A 22,240-nucleotide genomic window follows, 5' to 3' on the forward strand; every position below is an offset into this window, starting at 1 on the left:
CATTTCACCTTGTGCTGCTGGAGTGCCTTGAGGGGAAAAAAAGAAAAAAAAAAGTCAAGCACATGCCAAAGCCCTCACTAGATGGACAGCCACTCTTGGAGCTGGGCTTAGCTCCTGCCTGAGTGTGGGATTAGCACAGCCAGACCAAGGGAGAAGGTTTTTGTGAATTCAGCTCCAGTTCAAGGAGCTCTTGGCATAGGCAAGTGTTAAGAAAATAATTTTTCTAAAATGTTTAGTCCGTGCAGTGCAGCCCAAGCTACCAAACAGGGGAACTTCTGGGATGAGAAGAGGTTCTTTGTCATGTCTCCGTTGTGGAGCTGTGTGTGTTGGGGCACCTTTGCTGGCAGAGGTCAGGAAGGAAGCTGCGATTTCCCTGTGGGTCACCCAACCAATGCACGGGGAAAAGGGTTGTGCATCCAGCAGTGCTGCTCATCCTGGGAAAGGCAGGTGGGGCAGTTAGAAGTTGTGTTGCAGTCTGTGTGGTGCCGGGCTGCTGAGGTGTTATGGGGACGCTCCCTGGCCATGCAGGAGTGCTGGTGTCACTGCCTTCAGTAGCTGTTGTTTTGGCATCTGATTGAATTAGGACTTGTGTGAACTCGATCAGTCTTCCAGTGCAGATAAAGGCTTGTTTATTTTTCATTGGCCCTTTGTTGAAATAAAACGGTTTCTGATAATGCCCAAGTAATTCTTTTTATCGACGTTCGGGAGGCTGATATGGAAATAAAAAACAGAGAGCTCTTTCAATGGTGATTAAGATCTCTCGGAAGCGCGGCGGGCTCCTGACATAAAGTATTGTCATCGTTTCTGCCGCGTGCTTTGGTGATGAGCAGGTCTCTCCTGTTTGGTAGCACTGCCTGCCCTGAAGGACGAGCTCGCCAACCAGATGAGTTTTCCTGAAATAAGAGAGCGTGCTTGGCCAGACAACAATAGAGATGTGTATCACAGATCTGATACATTAGTGAAACAGGAAGTAAAAGTCATGGGGACAGCCTTTATGGAATGTTAAATACAAAACCGAGGTATTCATGGAATGGTAGAATGACTTGGGTTGGAAGGGAACTCAGTGATGATCATCAAGCTCCAACTCCCCTGCCCTAAGCAGGGCCTCCGACCTCCATATCTAATACTAGACCAGATTCTTGTTGGATTCTTGTGAGATTCTTCCTGCTATTACAGATGAGGCATTGCTCCCCAGGGGTGCTGTGTGCCTTTGGTGGGATTGGGGCCCCAGGGAGAAGAGGTGCAGAAATAGGGGGAGCAGCCCGGGGGGTGGCCGGGACCTCACTGCATGGCCCTTGCTCACTGCAGACCTCGGGTGCTGGTTGCCAGGCCATCACACGTTTGGCAGGAGGCTGGTTGGGGTTGAGATGTAATTCTCTTCAGTCCCCCAAATGCTGCCACTGCCCACGGGGAAAATGTTGACATGGCAGAGATTTCTACACGTTAGTGCTCCATCATTGCCATGATGTGTGGGGTGAGAGCCCCTTTCACCAGGGTATGGGTGGAGTGGGAAATCTGTGTGGCGGGGGCACAAGGGGTTGCATTGCACCCAGTTTCTGCTTTCACAACAGGGGAAAGGGTTTCCATCAGCATTTCACTTGGGGCGGTTGTGTGATGGCTTTCACTGGCTTGAAAAATGGAAAAAGTTGTTGGTGGGAGGGAATGGGAGTCTCTGTGGAATCCCATTCTGGGAATGGTGACTGATTTCAGAGCTGTATCACTTCTCTGGGTGATACAACAGGGCATGGAGATTTACAGCTGCTGCTTCTGAATTTGGCTTCCTTGTCAAGTTTGCTGTCGCTCTGAGACGAAGAGTAAAATAGATGCTAAATGAACTGTATTTAAAAATACTTCCTCAATAAATGGCCTTGCAGATTAAATTTTGGAAGACGATATTACCTTTATCCCATCTTGATGATAATTTTGATTACAGTGAAAAATTCATTCTGCATTTCAAGTTTATTGTCTTACCCCATCATGACTCCATCCCTTAAGAAGATTGCTGATGATGCCAGTGTTAGCTGGGCAAAGCACTCAACTGGAGACATGGGGCTGGTGAGAAAGTATCTGATAGGAGCACCATTTGAAGCCTTTCCTTTTGTTCCTTTTTCTTTTCTCCTGGAAGGCTGTTTGTTGGCTTCTAACCCGACGTGCACCCAGAGGGTGTTTATATATAATGATACCATGGCAATATCTGCCTTGTTGCTTAAATAACTCTCCATCTAAACAAATCTTTGTGTCCTTTGAAGCGACCTGATCATCTTTTTAGTCCTTTCTGTACCTGTTCCAGTGCGCATTTACTGCTCTTGTGAAGCCTCACCTTACCCAGTAACGTGTGTCCCACCTTCACTATTTATTCTCTTTGTAGTTGTGTAGTAAAACCATATTTGGGTCTTCTGTAGCATCCTTCCATCTGAGCATCAGAGAGAACTCTGGGAGTGGGATTTCATTGCCGCTAACTGCCACAGCAGCATGCTGCCAGCTGCCTTCCTGTCCCATTGAAAACTTCTGGAAGTGGTGTTTTTTCAAGTCAGGTGTCCATCAGCTTTCTGTTCCAGACAGAGGTGTGCTGGCAGCCTTGTTGTCTTTCTGCTGCTCCTCTTGGAGAACTGATGGCAGGGCTCTCTGGGAGCAACCTGTGTGCTGCTGAGCCCCTGTCTGCTGGTGCTGGGTGTTCTCCCAGGGATGCTGTAGGATTGAACAGCTCTTCAAAAGCCAAGTTGGAAACGCTCCTCCCAAGAATCTTTTCCCCTCTGTCTCTTCAGTGTTAGTCTCTCAGAGGTTTCACAATTACAGATTTTGGATACATCAGCGGGCAGCTGCATTATTCACCTACTGGTGCAAAATTAATCTTAGCTCTGTGCAACGAGGGAGAGAACAGCGGACTGAGTGAGTTGCCAACTCCATAAAGATAGTCTGGCAGATTAATGTGTGCACTGAGAACTTCTAATGGTGTTTGTCCCATTTTCCTTTAAGCACTGCGATTGCAGTACACAGCAGTACACAGCAGGATGTGCCCTTCCTCTGCAGGGTTGTTGCTCATGCAAACAGGTGTGGTGTGGGTGAACCTGTCTCCTTCCGAAGGAGAAGACAAAGGTGAAGTGATCCTTAACAAAATGATTCCCAGACCTCCTCCAGCCACCAGGGCCTCTTGCTGCAAACCCCGGTGAGATCCTGCGGATGAGTTTCCATGGCAGGAGGCCATAAAGTGTTGCAGGGAGAGGTCAGCCTGTTGGGTTGGAGAGTGTTTTCAGCTGGTTCAGCTATCCAGGGATTTCCTTTCAGTGCTTGCTGCAGTGGTATCCCAAACGCTCTGTTAATCAGAAACACATGCAGATACTGTCCTCACAGGACAGACTTTGGCCAGCCGTGCATCTTTGCTGGGAGCCAGTTTCCTGATGTAACGAGATATGCAAAGAGTATTTCAGCTGTCATTTTAGGAAGAGAAGAGAAACTTGATATCAAAACTAAAGATAGGAGCATGGTCAGAGGGATCTCTCAGCCAACTCGGATGTATTCTGCTCAAGCATTTTATTTGTACAGGAATTTTATAGCAGTACTGGGGCTGAATTCTGCGATTGTTTATTTATAACAGTCTTTTAATCAGTATCTCTGAGCAATTTGGGTAGGACTTGGGCAGACCTTTTGCTGTTCCCTTCTTCTCTTAGTCCATGCTTTTAGTGAGGTGATGTTTCTTGCTTGGAAAATGTTAAATACCACATAAGCTACGTGTGATGGGAAACTTTAAACATGTGCAGTGAAGAATTTGGCACAGCAAGACTTGTAGGGAAAAGGAATATCTTTCTGCAGACAAACTGATCTAACTGGAAAACGTGGTTTCACTTTTGATAAAGAACCACTTCAGCAGGACTTGGGGGAGGCTTGTTGTACGTCGTGCTGCACTCAGGTACTCAAGCACAGGGATTGCTGCTTGCCGGCAGCCTGTGGTGGCCCTGGAAAGCAGAGTCGCACCCTGGGCTGTTTTGGAATGTTTTATTTCACAGTTGCTCAATGACAAGATTAAGTTTGGGGCAGGTTAGATCCTTGTGTTCTGTATTTGATGTTATGGAGCTTTGTAAGTGGTACAGATGGTGGTGCCTGGTCTATTTGGCATCAGCCCGAGCACTAGGGCTCCGGCTGTCCCTGGGGAGCCGCACAGCGAGCTTGGCCTCTGGAGGGCTCTCTGCTTAAAAAGGTGGTTGAAGACAGAGATGGGCTGGTACAAAAATGGAAAAATATTGCTGTTTTTTAAGGTTTACAAAGCTCTCAGATCTGCCATGTTGCTTTCACATATTTGGGGTTGAAGAACTCAAATGCAAGAGGCAGAGTTTTGCTAGTGTGGTTTCAAGGTTTCTGATCCCTGCTTTTCAGCACTGAAGTGACTCCTCTTTCTTATTCCCACCCTACTGGGGTGCACCACACCTTTCCAGCCTTCCCATCTTTCATTGTTTCCGTTTTTAACAAAAAACACATGGATTAAAAGTAGATAGGTTTGATCGCAGCTGCGCTGCCGGTGTCAGGCCCTGCCCTTGGGCTGTGCGGCCCGGAGGATGCTTTCAGCCTAATTGCAGTAATTGCACTTCTGTTTCATTTGGCAGCTGGTGATGGAGTTCTGCGGCGCGGGCTCCGTCACCGACCTCATCAAGAACACAAAGGGGAACACTTTGAAGGAGGAGTGGATTGCCTACATCTGCAGAGAGATTTTAAGGGTATGTGCCCAGAGGGAGCTAAATGCCATGCGTTGGTGGAGTGTGGCACGTGGGCCTTGGGGACACGCGAAGCCGTTGGCTCTTGAGGCTCTGCTCTATGGACTTGAGCAGCTTCGGTGCTGGTAGGCATGAATGATTCATGTGCTTGTATGATGCATAATAAATAAGCACTACTTAATGCCCTTTAGCTTTGTTAGCTGCCTGAATTTTAACCCTCTTCTTTCCTTCAGCTGAAATGTAATTTCCCTTAATATTAACGAGGTGAAGATTTATTTACAGTAGGATTGTGATTTCAATTAGCAGAAAGGTAAGGACTAATAAAACCTGTGGAGAGAATCTGCATGATTAAAAAACATCTTATGCTTTATTAAATCCACATGCCTCTGACTTTAATGAGGATGCTGCAGCTTTTATACCCACAAGATAAATGTTTGACAGGAACGTCTTAAAACGGGGCACGCTGGAGTTCCACATACTGCAGGGTGGCACCTCTAGCAAAGACTTGCTTGTATTTTCTACAAATGAGGTCAGATTATGCGATTGCAATGGTTGCCCTGACATTAAAATCGTAGGAGTTCATGAACTGAAATTTTGTTCCAGAGAAGACAGAAATAGCAGACACGTGAAGAGAACTATACAAGAGCCATTCAAAGAAAACAAGTCAAAATGACTGCTCCAACAGCTCTCACTGGGCTGTGTCTGACGCTGTCTCTTAGGCTCCTGTAGTTGACCAGGGGTGACGCAGCACTTCTCTTGACCCTTGGTGCCACCATCTGTGCCAGCACAACCAGCCTGATGTACAGAAGGAGCTGGAGCTGTTCACTTCTTCTTTCAGTGTCAGGAAACCACAGTTGCATGTGGGTTCATTACAAATGTATGAACTCTGTGAGCCCTCTTCTTAAAATAGTCACTGTCAGTGAGTCAAAACCTATCCATTGAATCATGTCCCAGAGCTACCATCAAGTGTCAGTGCTCTCATTTGGGCCGTGCAGAGTGCAAGCTCTGCTGTGCTGTGGCCATGCTTCGAGGCGGTTGATTTAGTGACCTGCAGGCTCCAAGGGCTGCTGAGGATTTGGGGTCATAAAACAGTATTTCGGGGCATAAAAGGCTCCCACCTTCATGCTGCAGTATGCGTGGTTCGTTCTTGGTTCAGAAGTCGAGGGCACGTTGTAATTCTGACATGTAAGACTTGGTCCTGCTCTGTGGCAGGATTTGTTGGGTTTTAGTGAAATTTTTGCTTTGCCTCCAGTGCACCGAGCCTCTAACTGGGTATAATGTGGCTAAAAATTGAATGCAGCAGGGCACCTCTACAGATATAATCAGTTCCACAGTGTTGTCTCAAGGTAACAAACAAAAAATGACTAATAACTACCAGCAATGATAGTAGAAATTATATTCTTCCTCGAATATGAATGTTTAATGTGAAGTGTAAACCTAATGCAGAAGTAGTTTTTAAAGTAATCCATTTTTTATTAAGCTGGCAATATAGGTGGATGTTACTTTGGAAATGTAACAATAAATGAATGAAATAAAAATGTAGGCTGCAAAAAGAAATTAATGAGCTAATAAAGCAACACAACAGAAAAGCTAGTTTACCTTTAGCCTTTGAGACAGGCTTTTAATTTGAGCTATATCTCTGTTAGGGATATGTTCAAGTTATAATATCTGTATTTCCATGGTATCTTTTTTAATACAAGCTTTTCAGTATATTGGAGTCCCATTTATTGGACCAATATAACAAAGAGAATTGGGTTTTTTGGTTTCTTGATGATGGAAGCACAGAAAGGACACACAAGCTTTCTATTATTTCTGCAACACAAATGGCTCCCTAAGGCAAAAAAGCCCATGGGGAAAACTGCATCTAGAAATACAGAGAGATTTGGGTTACTATGGGTTCCTGCAGAAATTGAAAGGCTGGTCTTAATCCCTCTAGAATTGTCAGTGGTTGTCACCTGCTATGGAGCACCCACTGCAGCACATGCAGCCAGCCAGTGGCCGTTCCATTTGCTGGGTATGTCCCCCCAGCATGTAACACAGGACAGTGTTTTCAACACGTGATAAACAAAAGTGTTCTCAAGTGCTTAACTCCAACTGTGAATCTTTCATTTCTGGACCGTAATTGGTTGAGGAGGAATGTCAGAAATAGCATGCTTTGAACTCGGATTCCTCTAACCTTTCTCTGAATTCTCTAGGGCTTGAGTCATCTACACCAGCACAAAGTAATTCATCGAGACATCAAGGGACAGAATGTATTGCTGACGGAAAATGCAGAAGTTAAACTAGGTAAGGATTGGTTGGAGCTCTTGGAAACTGCAAGTAGGCTGCCTGGAGAGAAGAAATAAAATTGGTAGAAACTGTAAATTACTTGGGGAACAGCAGTGGGTCCTAAAAGCTGCTGTGTGTTTTTTCTTGTGCTGGCCTCAAAAATATGACCTTGGGTGTTGATCAGGTGCCATACAATAAACTGTCAGTGATTGATGACCAAGTTCTGCATACAAAGATCTATTTACAGCGGTGTTTCTGCAGAGAGGTGGGTTGGGCAGTTCTGCCACCAGATACAGGGTGACCAGTTGTGATCATTTTTCATGCCCTAGATTGAAAATTTGCCTGTGTGCATCCGCAGACATCATCAAAGTGTATTTCTCCACAGCTGTACGCGTTGTGTGTGTCCTCCAGCACCATAATCCATTCCATTTACCATGACATAATCCAGGTTTGCAAGCTAACCTGTAAGACAGCACTTCAATTGCAAGAAATATTCTGAATTTTGTATGCAGTGTTTGTCATCCTTGAAAAGACCCATCATCCACATGAAGACACATGGATAACAGCACATTGTCTGTCCTGATACCCTCCATTGTCCGGCACCTATCTTATTAAAGCTATCTTTGTGCATTTTTAATTTATGCTAGTGATGGAAGATTTCTTACACTGGCAAAGTGAAGTGGAATCCTTGTTTTACCATGTCTTTGCTGTGGAATCAAACCCCATCTTAACAGATGGCACCACCAGCTTGTTTGGCTTTATGCTGGTGAAGATTCCCCTCCAAGGGGAAATTCTCCAGGGCAAATCTCCAGCCATTATGTTGTGCAAAGTGAACTTAGTGGACCATGGATTATTCTCTCATTGATGTGATTTCATCAGTTTTTGCTTCATTTTGCAGCTCTGTGCTTGACATTTCCCTATGGGCTTTTGTCCTTAGCCTCGGTTCCTGAAGTCTTTTACATTTCTGCCATTTCCAGCAAGAATTTAGGTAGAAAAATGAGGCTTCTACAAACATTTGGCAGGCTTTAATTCAATGAAAAAAACCATAGAACAAAGGCCGCTGCTTATTCATGTTTCTAACCCTGATTCTCATTAGTATGAGGAACTGTGATTTCTTTTCATTGCCTCCTAGCAAGGAGGAAAAGGCACAGGGTTGCTTATGAAAGCTGGAAATCGGATGATCAGATTCATCTTTGGTTGACGTCTGTTGATCTGTTGACCTCAGCAAAGATGAAACAGAAGTGTCTTTGGCCGTATTTTTCTCTCCTGACTATGCTGTTAGTGTACTTCACTGTCTTACATGCAGCAGAAGAATGTTGCTCAGGTTTGTGTCTGACACTTACAATGTCCTGTTGTCTTTCCTGTCCATAGTGGATTTTGGTGTCAGTGCTCAGCTGGACAGAACAGTGGGCAGGAGAAATACCTTCATTGGAACGCCTTACTGGATGGCCCCTGAGGTCATTGCTTGTGATGAAAATCCTGATGCCACTTACGACTTTAAGGTACTGTACTCTTTTGTATGTTATTACAGATGCAATCTTTGCGAAGTCTAGTGCAGTCACTAATAAGGTAATCAAGGAAATAAAGCAGCCAGGGGACACAGAGAAAGAGTTTTCTCTATGTGCTGTCTTAGTTGTGAGTGCTTAAAATGAGACCATGAACATGTGAAGGTAGTGCTTGGTAGGATCTCAGATTTTGTGTCCCAGCACCTAAAACTTGAGCAGGCAGGAATTTAGTACATTCTTGCAGCTTTGCTAGTTATACTGACAGGCAGTGTAGTCTCCTCCTGCTTTCTGGCTGTTAAATTTTGAGATGCGAATTTCAGTCCAATGTGAATTTTTGTTGTGCTCATCACCTACCAAGATTTAGTGTGAAGAAGTCTTTCCCCATGCTAAGAAAGGTGTCAGACTGAGGCTTCCTACCTGCTCCTCAGTTTTTCAGTGCTGAATGTTTAAATACTACCATCAAACACGCTGCGTTTCCTCAATTTATTCCTTAGAGAAGTCAGGTCAGGTTTAGAAAGGGCAAAATCAGATCTTTTGGCCTGCAGGCTGGTATTCACAGGGAGATCTGAAGGTTGTCACACAAGCAGACGTTTGGGGCTCTGACCTACTTTTCACATGTCTGTTGCCTGTTGAAAGTTTATTTTTGGATCAGTGACAGCACAACATTGCTACTGAGCTGTAAGATGAAGAGAGGGGCATGCCATGCAGCAGGTCAGCAGGGGAGTGTGATTCCCACTGCCCATTCAAACTGCACTGGAGGCTGATGCTTCAGGCAAGGAAAGCTTTCCATATTTTATCACAGTTCTGCCACACTGCAAGTTTCTGGACACACGTTTGTGGGCTTGTCCCTTGGATTTTGTGCCTTGTGGTTTTGTTGAAGTGTCAAGAACATGAATTTCTAACTGCAGCCCCCCTGAGATCCACTGAGCATTTTCGGAGAGCAAAGAAAGCTCCAAAATGTGGGCTTTTGGAGGAAATGCAGAGGGATACAAAGCTTGCTACGCCTCTGTGCCCACCCTGAGAGGTAACTTGCAGAGAATTATTTTAAAAGGACTTTGCAGCCCTTTGGTGTGAGGCTAGGTAGGTAGCTGCTTTTTAACAGCGGGATGTTACAGCGTAATGTAACGGCACAACAGCCCACCAATTTGCAGTGCAATTACTGGCCTCCGTGAGAATTTTTAAGAGATGAAGGATTTTAAAGTAACAAAAAGTTGCTTTGGTGTTTGATAGAATGTCAGACTGGTTTGAGTTGAAAAGGACCTTAAAGATAACCCAGCCCCAACCCCTGCCACGGGCAGGCACCCACCAACTCAGGCTGCCCGAGGCCCACCCATGGCCTTGGCCACCTCCAGGGATGGGGCACACACAGATCTCAGGGCAGCAGTGCTGGGGCCTCTCTGAGTAAAGAATTTCTTCCTAATGTCTAATCTAAGTCTCCCCTCTTTTAGTTTGAAGCCATTTTCCCTTGTCCTGTCACTGCATGCCCTTACGGAATCCCTTCCTACCTTTCCTGTGACCCCCCTTCAGGCACTGGAAGGCCTCTGTATGAGGTTTTACCCTTTCCAGAAAAACTGGGGCACTTAATATGTCATTGAGTGATGCACAAGTGCTGGGACCAAAATCCCTCTATTGTCCCCAAGGATCAAATGCTCGTAGCATGCTGGGCCCCTTTGTCTCTGCACTTGGCACTGGCAGTTTTTCCTTGACTGGGGATGTGGAAGAGAAGGCTGTTTGCTGCTGACACACTTACTGCAGGGTGTTTGTGGAGCTCATGGTGATGTGGGAGCCACTGGGCATTAGCCTGTACCCCAGGTCGTGTCCCTGCACCTGATGTTCTTGCTTTGAAGTGGGGAAAAAAATGTAAATGACGATTATTATTTTTTAAAGACATGCAAATCAGACACTCAGGTTTAGCTAACTGGCTTGAAGTAGTGAATACAAAAGATGAGACTTAGAGGGTGAAGAAAAGGAATCCTCACAGGCTTAATCTGTTGGACAGAAAGCCTCTAATCTCACTTCTTTCTGAGCCAGGAAGAGTTGCCATGTAATCGACGGAAGGATGCAGTAAATACCTCCTCAGAAAAATAAACCACTACAAAAGAACAGATAGAAGCTCCACGTTGTTGAGGTTATTTGTTGTTTTTTCCCCAGACAGTCTTACTTTTTTCTTTAGATATCTTGTCAGTAAGTGTCAAATGAAAAGGAAAAACCAGCTTGCTTCCCTTCTCAAATCAAGACAATACAAATATATTAGCACAGCGGCTTTTTGCTGGGTGGACTGAAAAGCTTTTCAGACTCAAGAAGAAACAAAAACCTGAATTTTAGATCAGTTTGAAATGCGTGCTTCCCACTGAGTTTTCTGCTTTCTCTCGGAGACTTAGAGAGGTGATAATCCTTCTCTGTGTTGCTCCAGTTTTAAGATCACTTGGCATGTTGCATATAATACCGGGCACCTCAATATGGAAAGACACACTAGGAATTTGGAAGGAGTTCAGGCAACCCAAAGGAAGGGGTCATGCGTACTGAATCATGTGGAAAGACTGAGATAATTAAGTATGCAGCATAAATCCCAGCTGAGCAGAGACAAAGAATGGATGTGGCTGTCCTGCGAAAGTGTTGCAAATGAGATTTGAGGGAGAATTTTTGGGCAGGTACAAGGATCTGAAGCAAGGACTAATGGGACAGTATTTGTTAAGGGAAAACTTGGGTTAGGAAGAAGGAAATTGGCCTTGAAACTGTAAAATGCAGGTTGTCTTTCCTGGAGGGTGTCACATACATACATACATACATATGTACATAGAAGGTGCTGTCGTCCCTGGGGGTTCCTGCCCTGCAGCTTTTGGTGCTCTGAGCTGGGAAGAACAACCTTTCTCAGATGCACCAATTTGCAGGATTAGAGGCTCAGGGCTGCTTGGGAAGGACAGCTTTTGAAATGGAGCACAGACTGAGAAGTGACTGCAGGGCCATGGTGGAAAGTGGGGCACAGGGAGAGCAGCACGTGGGAACTGGAGATCACAGAGGGAGAATGGGAGGCAGAGTCCATCCCCTCTGCTCTGAGATGTACCTGAGCACAGCTCATACTCGTTCTTCTGTGTCACTGGAGCTTAGCCAGTCTTTGAGTCCTTTTCAGTGTACTCACAGCTTCCAACTCACATCTGCATCTGTGTGTGTGGGGCTTGTTTGGCTTCCTTGTGGGGCTACGGATTCTGCCCTGGACCACTGCTATGTCCCATCTCAGCAGGGCTTGTTCTGTAGCTGCCAAGTCCTCATACTGCCCTTCAGCATGAGCCAGACCACAACTTCAGCCTCACAGCTGCTGCACTGAGCTCCCAGAGAAGCCTGGAGTCACTGCTCGTTGTAGGGAGCTGGGAAGCCCTGTTTGGTGAGATGATGTCTAGGGACAAAGCCATCTCCACCAGACCTGCTGGAAGAGCAGCCCTGTCCTTGAGGTCCATGGCAGAGTGGAGAGAGAGGAAGGAGCAAGCTCTTGGCTTTGCTTTAGCAGTGTGCCTGTGCCAGCTGGCACCTTCCCCTCCACCAGGCCTGGAGATGCGTTGGGGATGTGCTTCAAATGAAGGCACCAAAATTAGTCTGGGTTCTGTTCCCAGTGCGTTGGGTGCAAAGATATGAATCATTAGGCTGTCCTATACATGATGTCCCAGTCATGAATTAGCCACCTTCTGCCAAAAGAAAGCCAGCACAAGTTGCAGCAGTGCCATTAAGGAAGGTTCTCGTTTCCTCCTGCCTGATGGCATGGTGTCCGTAAGGCACCTCCTGTCTGTAAGAGCTGAGCCATCCTCTGGGACTCGTTACTGGATCGAGTGGTGTAGCCAGGGCTCACGTGGGATTTCTTGTGGTATGGATTGGTGAGGAGTAGAGCCTCACAGGCAGGGAGCTGGGGCTATAAATATCCCTCATTGCAAGTGAGAAAATTGAAGGAAAAGTGATACAAGCATGAAATCAAAGGAGCTTTCTGAATAGATGCACTTTCTGTGCACTGATCATTCAGGAGACTAAAACAACCGTGTGGGCTGAGGAAGGATTGGGAACACAGTAAGTGAGGGTACCCGTTTCTCCTCCCACTAGTGAAACACTGCTTTTCATCCTTCTAGCTAATGAGCAGAGCATGATTCAAAAGAGTCCTGAGGTATCTCAAGATACTTCGTTTTTCTAATCTATCCCAGACAGGCTGTATTCTCAGGAGCTGCAACAAATCCATTTGTGTGTCATCCAACTTGAAGCAGGAAGCTTGCAGCCCCATTACCAGGGCGCAGATGGCTGCTGTGGGCTACCTTACAGCCCCAGGGCTGGCACATTGGTGCTTGCATCCTGTGGTGCGGAATCAAAGCTACACCACTGTGCTGTGTCCTTGGGACTGGCTAGTCAGGTCACAAGGCATGAAATCTCTGCCAAAGTCTCAGGAAAACACCTGGATTTTGTGCCTCTTTCCTGCCCCTTGCTGCTTCCCTCTTCATGGAGCAGGGAGGTGGTGTGTTGCTGGATCACCGAGGCTTTAGGGAGTTTGCTCATTGGGATGCCACAGCCAAAGGGCTGTACTGGGACCTTTGGGATGCCAACGTCTCTCCAACACAACTGCTGGGAACTGTGCCCAGTGAGATGGCTGCAGGGGTTGGCCGTGTCCCACACCTGCACTAGGGTGACATCCACCAAAAGCTCTGCAATAAAGCTTGGGATAAGCAGCAAGTCTGGGAGCCTACTATCAAGCCTTAAAATATGGGAAGAGCATAAAAGATGATCTCCTGTGCTGCAGGTTTAGGGCCTGGCAGAGAAAACAGAGGCCCTGCTCGTGGGGCTGAGCCCTGAGGTTCCCTTTGTGCCCACTGTTGTGACAACACTCCACTGCATCACACATTTCCATCTGCTTTTTTTTACAGAGTGACTTGTGGTCTCTGGGGATAACAGCCATAGAGATGGCAGAAGGCGCTCCCCGTAAGTAGATGCATGGCTCTGCTCTGTTAATGCTGGTGGTGACTTGCTAGGAATTGCTGAGTGTCAGCAGGCACGGGGATTTGTGCTGGAAACCCCAGGCAAGGGTTTCACTAAGCAGCCTGGACTGGGTTTGGTGCAGTTTGCAGGGCCCAAGATGTGGGAAAAGCCAGGTCGACATGGCTTAGGGAATAGGAGCAGCAAGCAAAGGAACAAAAACCCATGTGTGGCTTCTGGTGCTGCAAGTGCTCCGTGTGTCCTGCTGATCTGGTGGCATCGGAAGGAGTTTGGGTGTGTGTGTTTAGGTTCTTCATGAGACATCATGCTGTGCTTAACGCCTCTTCTTGCACTTTGCAGCTCTCTGTGACATGCACCCCATGAGAGCCCTCTTCCTCATCCCCCGCAACCCAGCCCCAAGGTTGAAATCCAAGAAGTGGTGAGTCTCTCCATATTCAGTGGTTTTAAAATGGGTGCATATTAGGGCCTGGGTCTCCTGTGGAAAGGCATTTTGGTCTGCACAGAGCACAGGCATGGGAGGAAGAGGGAGGAAGGGGAGAGGTAGAGAGGGAAATGCCTCTCACATTGCCCTTTCCCAACACTGAGTTGGCTTTGTGCAGCTGAAAGCAGCTGACACTTCACTTGGCTCCCCTTTCTTTCCAGTAAGGTTCCATTTTCAAATGGAAACGTGTAGCCAGGCCAAAAGAAAGGATAGTTTATCTTGAAAGCGCAAGAATGCAGAGATTTGTACTTAGTTTGGGCTTTATTTTAAAATTTTGGGGAAAAAAGTACATCACGTTTGAAGAAAAAAAAAGGAAAAAGAAAGGAGGGATATGCCAATGAAAACCCATAGGAAAAATACTTCTAAAGCCCAGCAGATGTTGTTTTGTTACTGTATGTTCTGTACCGATGGAGCTGGAGTCCTTAAAAACACTCATCTCTGGTTTGCATGGTTTGCCTGCCTCAGGTTCAGCCCTGATTTTATCAGGAGAGATCTGCCAGGCATTAGAGAAACAGCATGGCCTCAGATAGGCTGAGAGCGTGGAGGAAGCTGTGCTTTATTCCTTGAAATGATGCGTATTATCTTTTTGAAAACACACACACAAAAAAAGGGAGCAGAGTAATTGGTAGGCACTGCAAACACTCGGTGCCAAAGCAGCAGGAATGCTACTGGGAGGGGAGAGGAATGAGAGCCTTGGAGTCCCAGGCTTTAGCAAAAAGTGTCTTGATTTTGTCAGCTCAGTCCTCAGATGTTCCAGTACCAAACCAGGACAAGGATCTTTCCCTGCCAGCTCTGCCAGAGGGTATTGAAGGTGCTCTCTCTCCTTGCACAGTTTTTTTTTTAGGTTGCCATTTGTCAGAGAGCTGAGAAAACAGTTTAGACACTTGTTTTCTGCCAGATCACCAGTCTCCTACTTCATTATCCTCACTGCCACAGTGCAAAGTGGATTGTAAGACTTCAGAGGATTGGTGTTTTTTTTTCATACAAATATGCTGTTTATTCAGCAAAGGTTCTCAGCCTCCAGACAAAGGGGAAGGCAGCTGACAAAAGCAGGCTTTGAGCAGAGTACTTTGCCCATCTCCTTAAGGTAAACACTGCTCTGGGGTGGAGTTTCTATTTTACTTCTTGCTCAGATAAGAGTCTGACATACTTAGATGTGTTCTGCACCAGCCAGGATATTGCTTGATACCATCTTCCCCAGGTGTGGCAGGTGATCTACATGTCCTTGGCTTTGCTCCTCTCCTTGGTTGCACAGCTCAGCCTTCAGCTCCAAACCAGTAAGAGTCCACCAATTCCTTAAGAACAATTTCTTGGAGTGTTTCCATTGGGACTGCAGGCAGATCTGCTGTCTCTGACTCATTTCTCAGCTTGAGGTATTGGACCTGGAACTCTGCAAGACCCAGGAGAAGCTGAGATGTTTGACCAGGCTCTCACAGTGGCTCTATTTATTGTTTTTTATTGCTTGCCAAGTCTTTTTTTGCGTGCTAGATCATTGAACTCACTTTTGAAACAGTGTTGTGGTCCTGTGAAGTTACAGGTTCTTTGGTATCCTTTTCTCTTCCAATTAAATCCAGCCAGCAGTGATGCTTTGTTTCTTCCTACATTTCACAGGTGAAATCCACTTGAACTTTAGTGATGTCATTATTGTAAACACTTCCTATCCCTGCCTTATAAAAAATGACAAGATCTCTTTGTTAATGAAGTGGTATTTGCACTGTGATAGCACTTTTCATCTAAGCAGCTGGGAAGCCTTTGCAAACATTTATTTAAGCTTTGCAAAGCCGAGGAGCTGAGGGAACAGCAATGCATTTGGCTATGGAGATGGGCTGAGCTGGGAAACAGCAGTGCATGTGGCTACAGAAATGGGCTGACCTGCACCAGGGTGGTGATGAGAAGTAGTAAAGGTGTCACCCAGAATCAGAGCTAGAGAGAGATCTGCTGTCTGCTGCTTTTTTGGAGAAGAGAGCCAAATGCCTGCAGGCTCCTGGGGCACCTAAAGCAATGCTGAGTGGCATCTATCTGGTGCTGTGAGTGCTTTACCTGCTGGCCTGGGAAAGGACACATCTCTGCATCTGTCCTTGCAACTTGAGGATGCATGGGGCAGGCTTCAGTTTTCAGCAGGCCTTGTTTGGGTACATGCAGATTACAGTTCTTGCTGCAGTTGGAAGTTTGTGACAGCATCTTGATGAGGTACATGGCTGTGTCTTGGCTTAGCCAGGGCCAGGCTGGGCAAAGATCCTTGTCCTGCATCTCTCTGCAAATACTGCACTGGAGCCTGAGGAGGAGGAAAACCCATTGTATGCTGAAGGAAACATCATAAACTACTTTAGCTTAGCTGTGTTTGGGGTTGGATTGTGCACCCGGACATGAACTGTCTCCAGGTTCAGACCCACAGAGGAGAATGATGCTTTGGAGGTGTAGTTTTTAGAGCATCATGTGGTCTGGCCCTTCTGGAATACACAGAGACACAGGGTTCCTTGAGGCAAGGTGCAGGATGAAGATTTGCTCGTTAATAAAGCTGGAGGGAGGATTTAATTGGATCCAGTAGTGTATTTTATTTTTGCATCTCAATTTGTATGGATTAGCACTTAAAAGATAAATCACTTCTAGTCTGACAGCTTAAAAGTAAAATCCCCAAAAGCTTATTGTTTTACTTCTCAATGCAATTCTGTAGTATCTGTTGGCTTCTGTCATTAATTTACACTCATTTTCCTATTTGCTAAAGCAACATACAGCATAGTGGCCTGTCAACATCTTTCTTCCTTGTAAATCCCTGTTCTCTTGGGTTTATAATGTGGTGAAATTAATTCCGGCAGAACTTCTGATATGCAAAACTTGAGATTAAGAAGGGCTTGTTTATTAGAGATTTGGCTGAAATTGTTTCAGCTGAGGCTGAATTTAACTATTTGCTTGTGAGGAGAGGCTGGGCTCTGCCACCCACAGCCATGGTCCTGCCTCTGCCCAAGCCATGCTCCAGAAGAGCACGTCCTGTTCACCTGGGCTTTGAGCTGGGCCATGGGGTCTGATGAGTAACAATTCATTGAGGGATTGAGTTTTATCTGTAGGTGTGGTCTCTTATTCTTACCTGCAAAGTCAAAGGGAAGGGTTTAAGAACGTTTTCTTGCATTTTGTTGGTTGCTACTGGTGCCATTTGGCTTTGCTGATGCCCCATTACAGTGATGGTTCCCACCTTTCTCCAGACTCAGCAGAGTGGTGTTTTCCCCTAATAGCACCTGGGAAAACATGGACAGGAGCATGCATGGGAAAACTAAGAGGAGATTTGATGCTGCTGCTTTGAGCCCATGCTAAGTGTCAACAGGGAAGTTGCATGAATCCTCCCAGAAAGCTGCACCTGAGCAAGAACTGGGAGCATCCAAGCAGTATTCTCAAATACCCACAAATTTCTGACTTCCCGATACAGGAATCAACGTGGCTGTTTGCTTTTGTTTTCCTGTGCCTTCCAGGTCTAAAAAGTTTCAGTCTTTCATTGAGAGCTGCCTGGTGAAGAACCACAGCCAGAGACCGACGACGGAGCAGCTGATGAAGCACCCCTTCATCAGAGACCAGCCCAACGAGCGGCAGGTCCGCATCCAGCTCAAGGACCACATTGACAGGACGAAGAAGAAGCGAGGAGAAAAAGGTTAGTGGGAAGGCTGTGCTCTGGGCACTCCCTGAGCTTTGCCATGTGTTTGGAGGTCCCTCGGGCAGACAGAGGTGTATCTGTGTGGGAAAGGGAAGAGGAGGAATGAGAAGGGCATAAAGGACCGGGTTGCTTGCAGTCTCAGTCTCAAGTTGCCATCACTCAGAGGGCATGCAGGTTGAGTTAAGTAGGTGTGCTCCTTTTTTGTGCACCCTTGTCATGTTTTAAAATACCTTATTTGATTTGGTTCCTCTTGGCCATCACCAAAGTCGAAGTGAGAACAAATACCCATAACAAAGCAATTGGTGTTCATACAAAGGCTGCAGGTGATTGTCATTAGAGCTAATCAATGTTTTTAAGTTCTTTTTTTTTTTTTCCTGATGAAAAATAGTGTCTTTTTGTCCAGGTAGTAATTTCTACTTGGAACATTTAAGCTCTGATTCATAAAAATGTGTGTATAAAATGCACGTGTGCATATATTCGTGCAAGCATGTGAGAGGGAGAAGCTGCCAAGCTGCATTTTTTCCCAGCTCACATCTTTTAAGTCTGTTGATCTCCGTGACATTTCTGCAGCACCAGTGATGAGCAGAGCTGTGCAAACGAACATCCAGATAAGACCCTTGCCCAAAGCAATTCCGCTGACTAAGAGTAACCTATTAAACTGGATGTTTGCAGTGAACTCTCCTGGCCCAATCAAAGTGCTCTGAAGGGAAGATCAGATAGCTGAAAAACTTGTTAAAGTACTCCATTGCTCGTGAGCTGAATTTGAATTTGAAAGCTTGTTTGTAGAATTCAGCAAACTAATATAAATCGCTATTTCTTTTCTTATTGGTAGCAGTATTAATTTTTCATGCTTACCTTCCAGCCTTTTGTAATGGATTTCACTGTAATCAAAACAATAAAGCTGGATCCTAGCAAAGTATTAAATGTGTTTAGTCTTGCAAATGAAGGTTGTACCCTAGAGATGGAGAGTAATTGGATAAATGCAAGTCTTTCTTTTTACTGTCTTTCCCTTCATCTGATACAGCCAGTATCCCAGTAGAAATCACAGTACATAGCACAACTTTGCAATTGGGCTGTTATGTAGATATCTTCATTGCCTGGAAAACATGTGGATTTGCATAGGAAGAGCATATTTTTAGAAGAAGGTCATTACCTTCAGAGCAGTGGTTAAATCCCACCTTCCAGTGCCTGTGGCTTCAGAAGCTTCTGGTGTGTCTCACTTGCAGGAGCTCTTCTGAAGAGAGTTTTTGCTGTGTTGTGGTAAATCTTTATTTATGGTTACTCTTCATCCTCACATGGTGTATCTTTGGTTGCTGGAGGCTTGCACCTGCTGCAGCCAGGACTGCAGCCTTCTCCCCAGGTGTGCTGTGTGTGCCAGGGCCAGCAGTCAGGGACAGCAATGCTGATTTTATGCCTTGCAGACCTCTCATAATATCAGAAAATGGACAGAAACAATGCTGAGTATTCTTTTTCATGACAGGAAAAAGAAAGAGTATTCCGTTCTCCCCTCAAAGTTTTTAATCATCAGAAAAACAAATGAGTCTAGTAAAAGGCACTGATAAGCAATTATGTTCCTAGATGAGACAGAATACGAGTACAGTGGAAGTGAGGAGGAGGAGGAGGAAAATGACTCTGGAGAGCCCAGGTAAAAATCAACCTTTTGTTTTTACCTTTGTGTCTCTTTATACGAAATTGACTTGGATTATAGGCTTATAACAAACTAGAAGAAGGACAGTTTGATCACTGAGTCCTGTTCCCTGGTAGGATGAAGTGTATTCCCCCTGTTAGATGGTGAGTGGGCATTAAACTGATGCTACAGATCCCCTTAGCTGAAAGGCTGGGACGACCCAGATGTCTCATTTTCTGTGAGATTGACAGTGCAGGCTGGTACAGGAGCATGGCACATCCCTGTTAGACGGCCCTGCTCAGTGCAAGTAGTGCAGAATCCTTCATGCATACACAGCTGCTGTGCTCACATGAACTGTGCTGTGAGGAACTGCCCATATGGGTATTTAGATGTGGAAGAATGTGTGAGCTGTTATTAAGAAAGACTCTTGCAAATGTGGTTCCTTAGATCCACGCTCCCTATTTCCATGTAACTTTTCACCATGAAACTTTCCAGCGTTGCTTCAAGCACAGTAGGGCTGGAACTTTCTTTGATGACATTTTTCAGTCTCATTGTAATTAGTATCAGATCATTCCATTATTTCCCTGAGATAATGTAGTATTTTAATAGCTGGCAATGATTCATGCTAAGTGTGCTTTGTGAACATCTAAATATAGTGCCTGCCACTGCAGCACAAGGGACTTTGGTTAGAAACTTTACTGTAAAGGAATCCTTTAGCAAATAAATGTTGGTGAGCTGTGGTCTGGGCCAAGGCGTATGATCGAGCAATGTCTTGTCTGCTTCAGGGCTTATATTTAAGAAGAAAACAAAATTATTTAGAAAGAAAAAAGGGATGGTGGGGGGAGATGTTGTGAAACTCATGTTCCACTTGGCACCGACCTGCCCCAATGCTTGTGACCCAGCCCTTCTCTCCATTCCTACTACGGGAGCGTGGTTGAGTGCTTAGGTGCTGTGGGGTGCACGGCCGTGGGACAAGAGGCTGAAGGATGTGCGTGGGACCTTCCGTGGTGCTTTTCTCCTGTGCAGCTCCATCCTGAACCTGCCTGGCGAGTCCACGCTGCGTCGGGACTTCCTGAGGCTGCAGCTGGCCAACAAGGAGCGCTCGGAGGCCCTGCGCCGGCAGCAGCTGGAGCAGCAGCAGCGGGAGAACGAGGAGCACAAGAGGCAGCTGCTGGCCGAGCGGCAGAAGCGGATCGAGGAGCAGAAGGAGCAGAGACGAAGGCTGGAGGAGGTAACTGGCTGGAGTGGAGCCAAACTGGGGCTCTGGGAGCTGAGCAGCAGCGTCTGCTAACAGGTCCCACTCTCTGCGTGCTCCGTGATCGTGTCCTGACCTCTCTAGATGGTAAACCAGGCGTTTTGTTATGCTGAACAAAGCCTTTGTTCACACGTGCTGCATGTAGGTTGTACCAACCTACGGGCGCTCTCCTCACCATCTAAGTGTTGCCAGCCCTTGTGGAGGTAATAGAGCTTGTTCATTGTAAATAAACCCCTTCTGCACCAAACTAAAAGGGTCCCTGGGTCTGCTGAGCACAGTTAGTCCTGAACTGGTGTGACAGCTGTATTCAGTCCAGGTGGCCAAAACTCCTGTCAGGCCAGATATCTGTCATGTTCATTGTCCTTATTTGCTGCTGTGGAATATGATGCTTGTAAAGAGGCTAAAAAACTCCATTTGCCCTTTCCCCAGATCCATGCACCACTTATGTCCCATTTAATCTTTTATTTCAGCAATGGTCCTTTCAGCCCTGCCAATTACAATTTCTCTTATGGGGGAGGAGCAGATGCCTGGCTTGTGCAGCAATCCATATGTGCCCCGAAGCATAAGATTTCATTACCCTTGTCTTAACGTACCAGCTACAAATACGACCGGTCATGAAATTATCCACCCCATTTAAAATCTAGCTGCAGTGTTTGACTGGGTGGCTGCAGTGTCAGCGAGTGGCACCCGACCCTGGAAGGAAGTGCTTGCTTTGGGGTTATCTCACAGTTACTGACTGAAGAAGTTCATGAAAGAATAAGGGGATTTCTTCTGCTCTTCGGCTTCTGATGTGGTTTTGCACGTGGAAACCCATTGACTCACTCTGAGCTCATCCCAAGCATCTGATTGAAGGGTTCATGCATTAAGGGTAATTAAGTGAGCTTTATGAAGAGGTCGCCGATAGGTCTGAAAGATGTCCTGCAGTAAATGGGCTATCAGAGCACCCACACCCTTAATTTGACTGAGCCACAGCATCTTTTATGTTTAACTTGGGTCTCCCTAGGCTGGGTTGAGTGGGATGAGTAATGCCCCAAGTCAGGAGCGTAGCTGTGAAAGAATTCCATCAGCTGGTTGTTCACCATAAATGAGGCCGTCTGTTGAGGTGGTCCTGCTGGTTCTGAGCTCTTTTCTGCCTGGTAAATGTGTAAGTCTGTCGTGTTGTCAGTGTGAGAGGACCTTGGAGAGAGGACATGCGCATGCACACACACCCTGAAATCCCCTGTGCCAGTACACGCTTATTTAGGGACTATCATAAGGGAATCATGGCTCTGCCATTGTAAGAACGTGCTTGCTGCAAGCAGTACAGAAGAGGAACAATACCAGGATAAAAGCAGACAGCAGATTAGCTGAAATCCTGTAATGAATACAATACTTGCCACTGTATTAATATGTTCTGTGCATACAGAAGAAAATCGTTCTCTCTCTTTGCCTGTGCTCCTCGGGCAGGTTTTGATGGAGGACTAATCCCGTCACTAAGCTGGCAGCTCAGCCCTGGACTGCTGAGGCACAGCTCTGCCCAGCTCTGCTCTTACCCCCATGTCATTAAAAGCTAATGCCACCATGGCTAGTATTTGAAATCAGTGCCTCTGTTTCCAGTGACTGGAACAGCCCCCCTGGGCTCTTCACCCATTACCTCTTTTCCAGCTGCTTTACAGTGTTCAGATCTAAATCGAAAGACAGATGCCTTCTGGAGCAAAGCAGGCCATGAGAGAAAAGGTGTTTTTGTGCTCCTGCTGTGTCAGAGAACTGGGAGGGATAGTGGGATGATAACTGAAAGGTGTACTCTGCCC

General features: G+C 46.1%; 1 protein-coding gene across 3 annotated transcripts in view; it reads left to right on the forward strand.

Moving 5' to 3' along the window:
• TNIK (TRAF2 and NCK interacting kinase) overlaps positions 1–22,240 on the forward strand; it is a 116,527-nt gene that overhangs the window by 50,198 nt on the left and 44,089 nt on the right. For all 3 annotated transcript variants that reach the window (XM_031554996.1, XM_031554997.1, XM_031554995.1), the window contains exons 4-11: positions 4,599–4,709; positions 6,902–6,992; positions 8,346–8,476; positions 13,375–13,429; positions 13,784–13,862; positions 17,390–17,565; positions 19,147–19,213; positions 20,222–20,426. In XM_031554996.1, coding sequence (XP_031410856.1) covers positions 4,599–4,709; positions 6,902–6,992; positions 8,346–8,476; positions 13,375–13,429; positions 13,784–13,862; positions 17,390–17,565; positions 19,147–19,213; positions 20,222–20,426 — 915 coding nt within the window. The remainder of the gene's footprint in view (positions 1–4,598; positions 4,710–6,901; positions 6,993–8,345; positions 8,477–13,374; positions 13,430–13,783; positions 13,863–17,389; positions 17,566–19,146; positions 19,214–20,221; positions 20,427–22,240) is intronic.

This window comes from Meleagris gallopavo, chromosome 11, assembly GCF_000146605.3.
Source record: "Meleagris gallopavo isolate NT-WF06-2002-E0010 breed Aviagen turkey brand Nicholas breeding stock chromosome 11, Turkey_5.1, whole genome shotgun sequence".
In the NCBI taxonomy this organism is placed as follows: domain Eukaryota; kingdom Metazoa; phylum Chordata; class Aves; order Galliformes; family Phasianidae; genus Meleagris; species Meleagris gallopavo.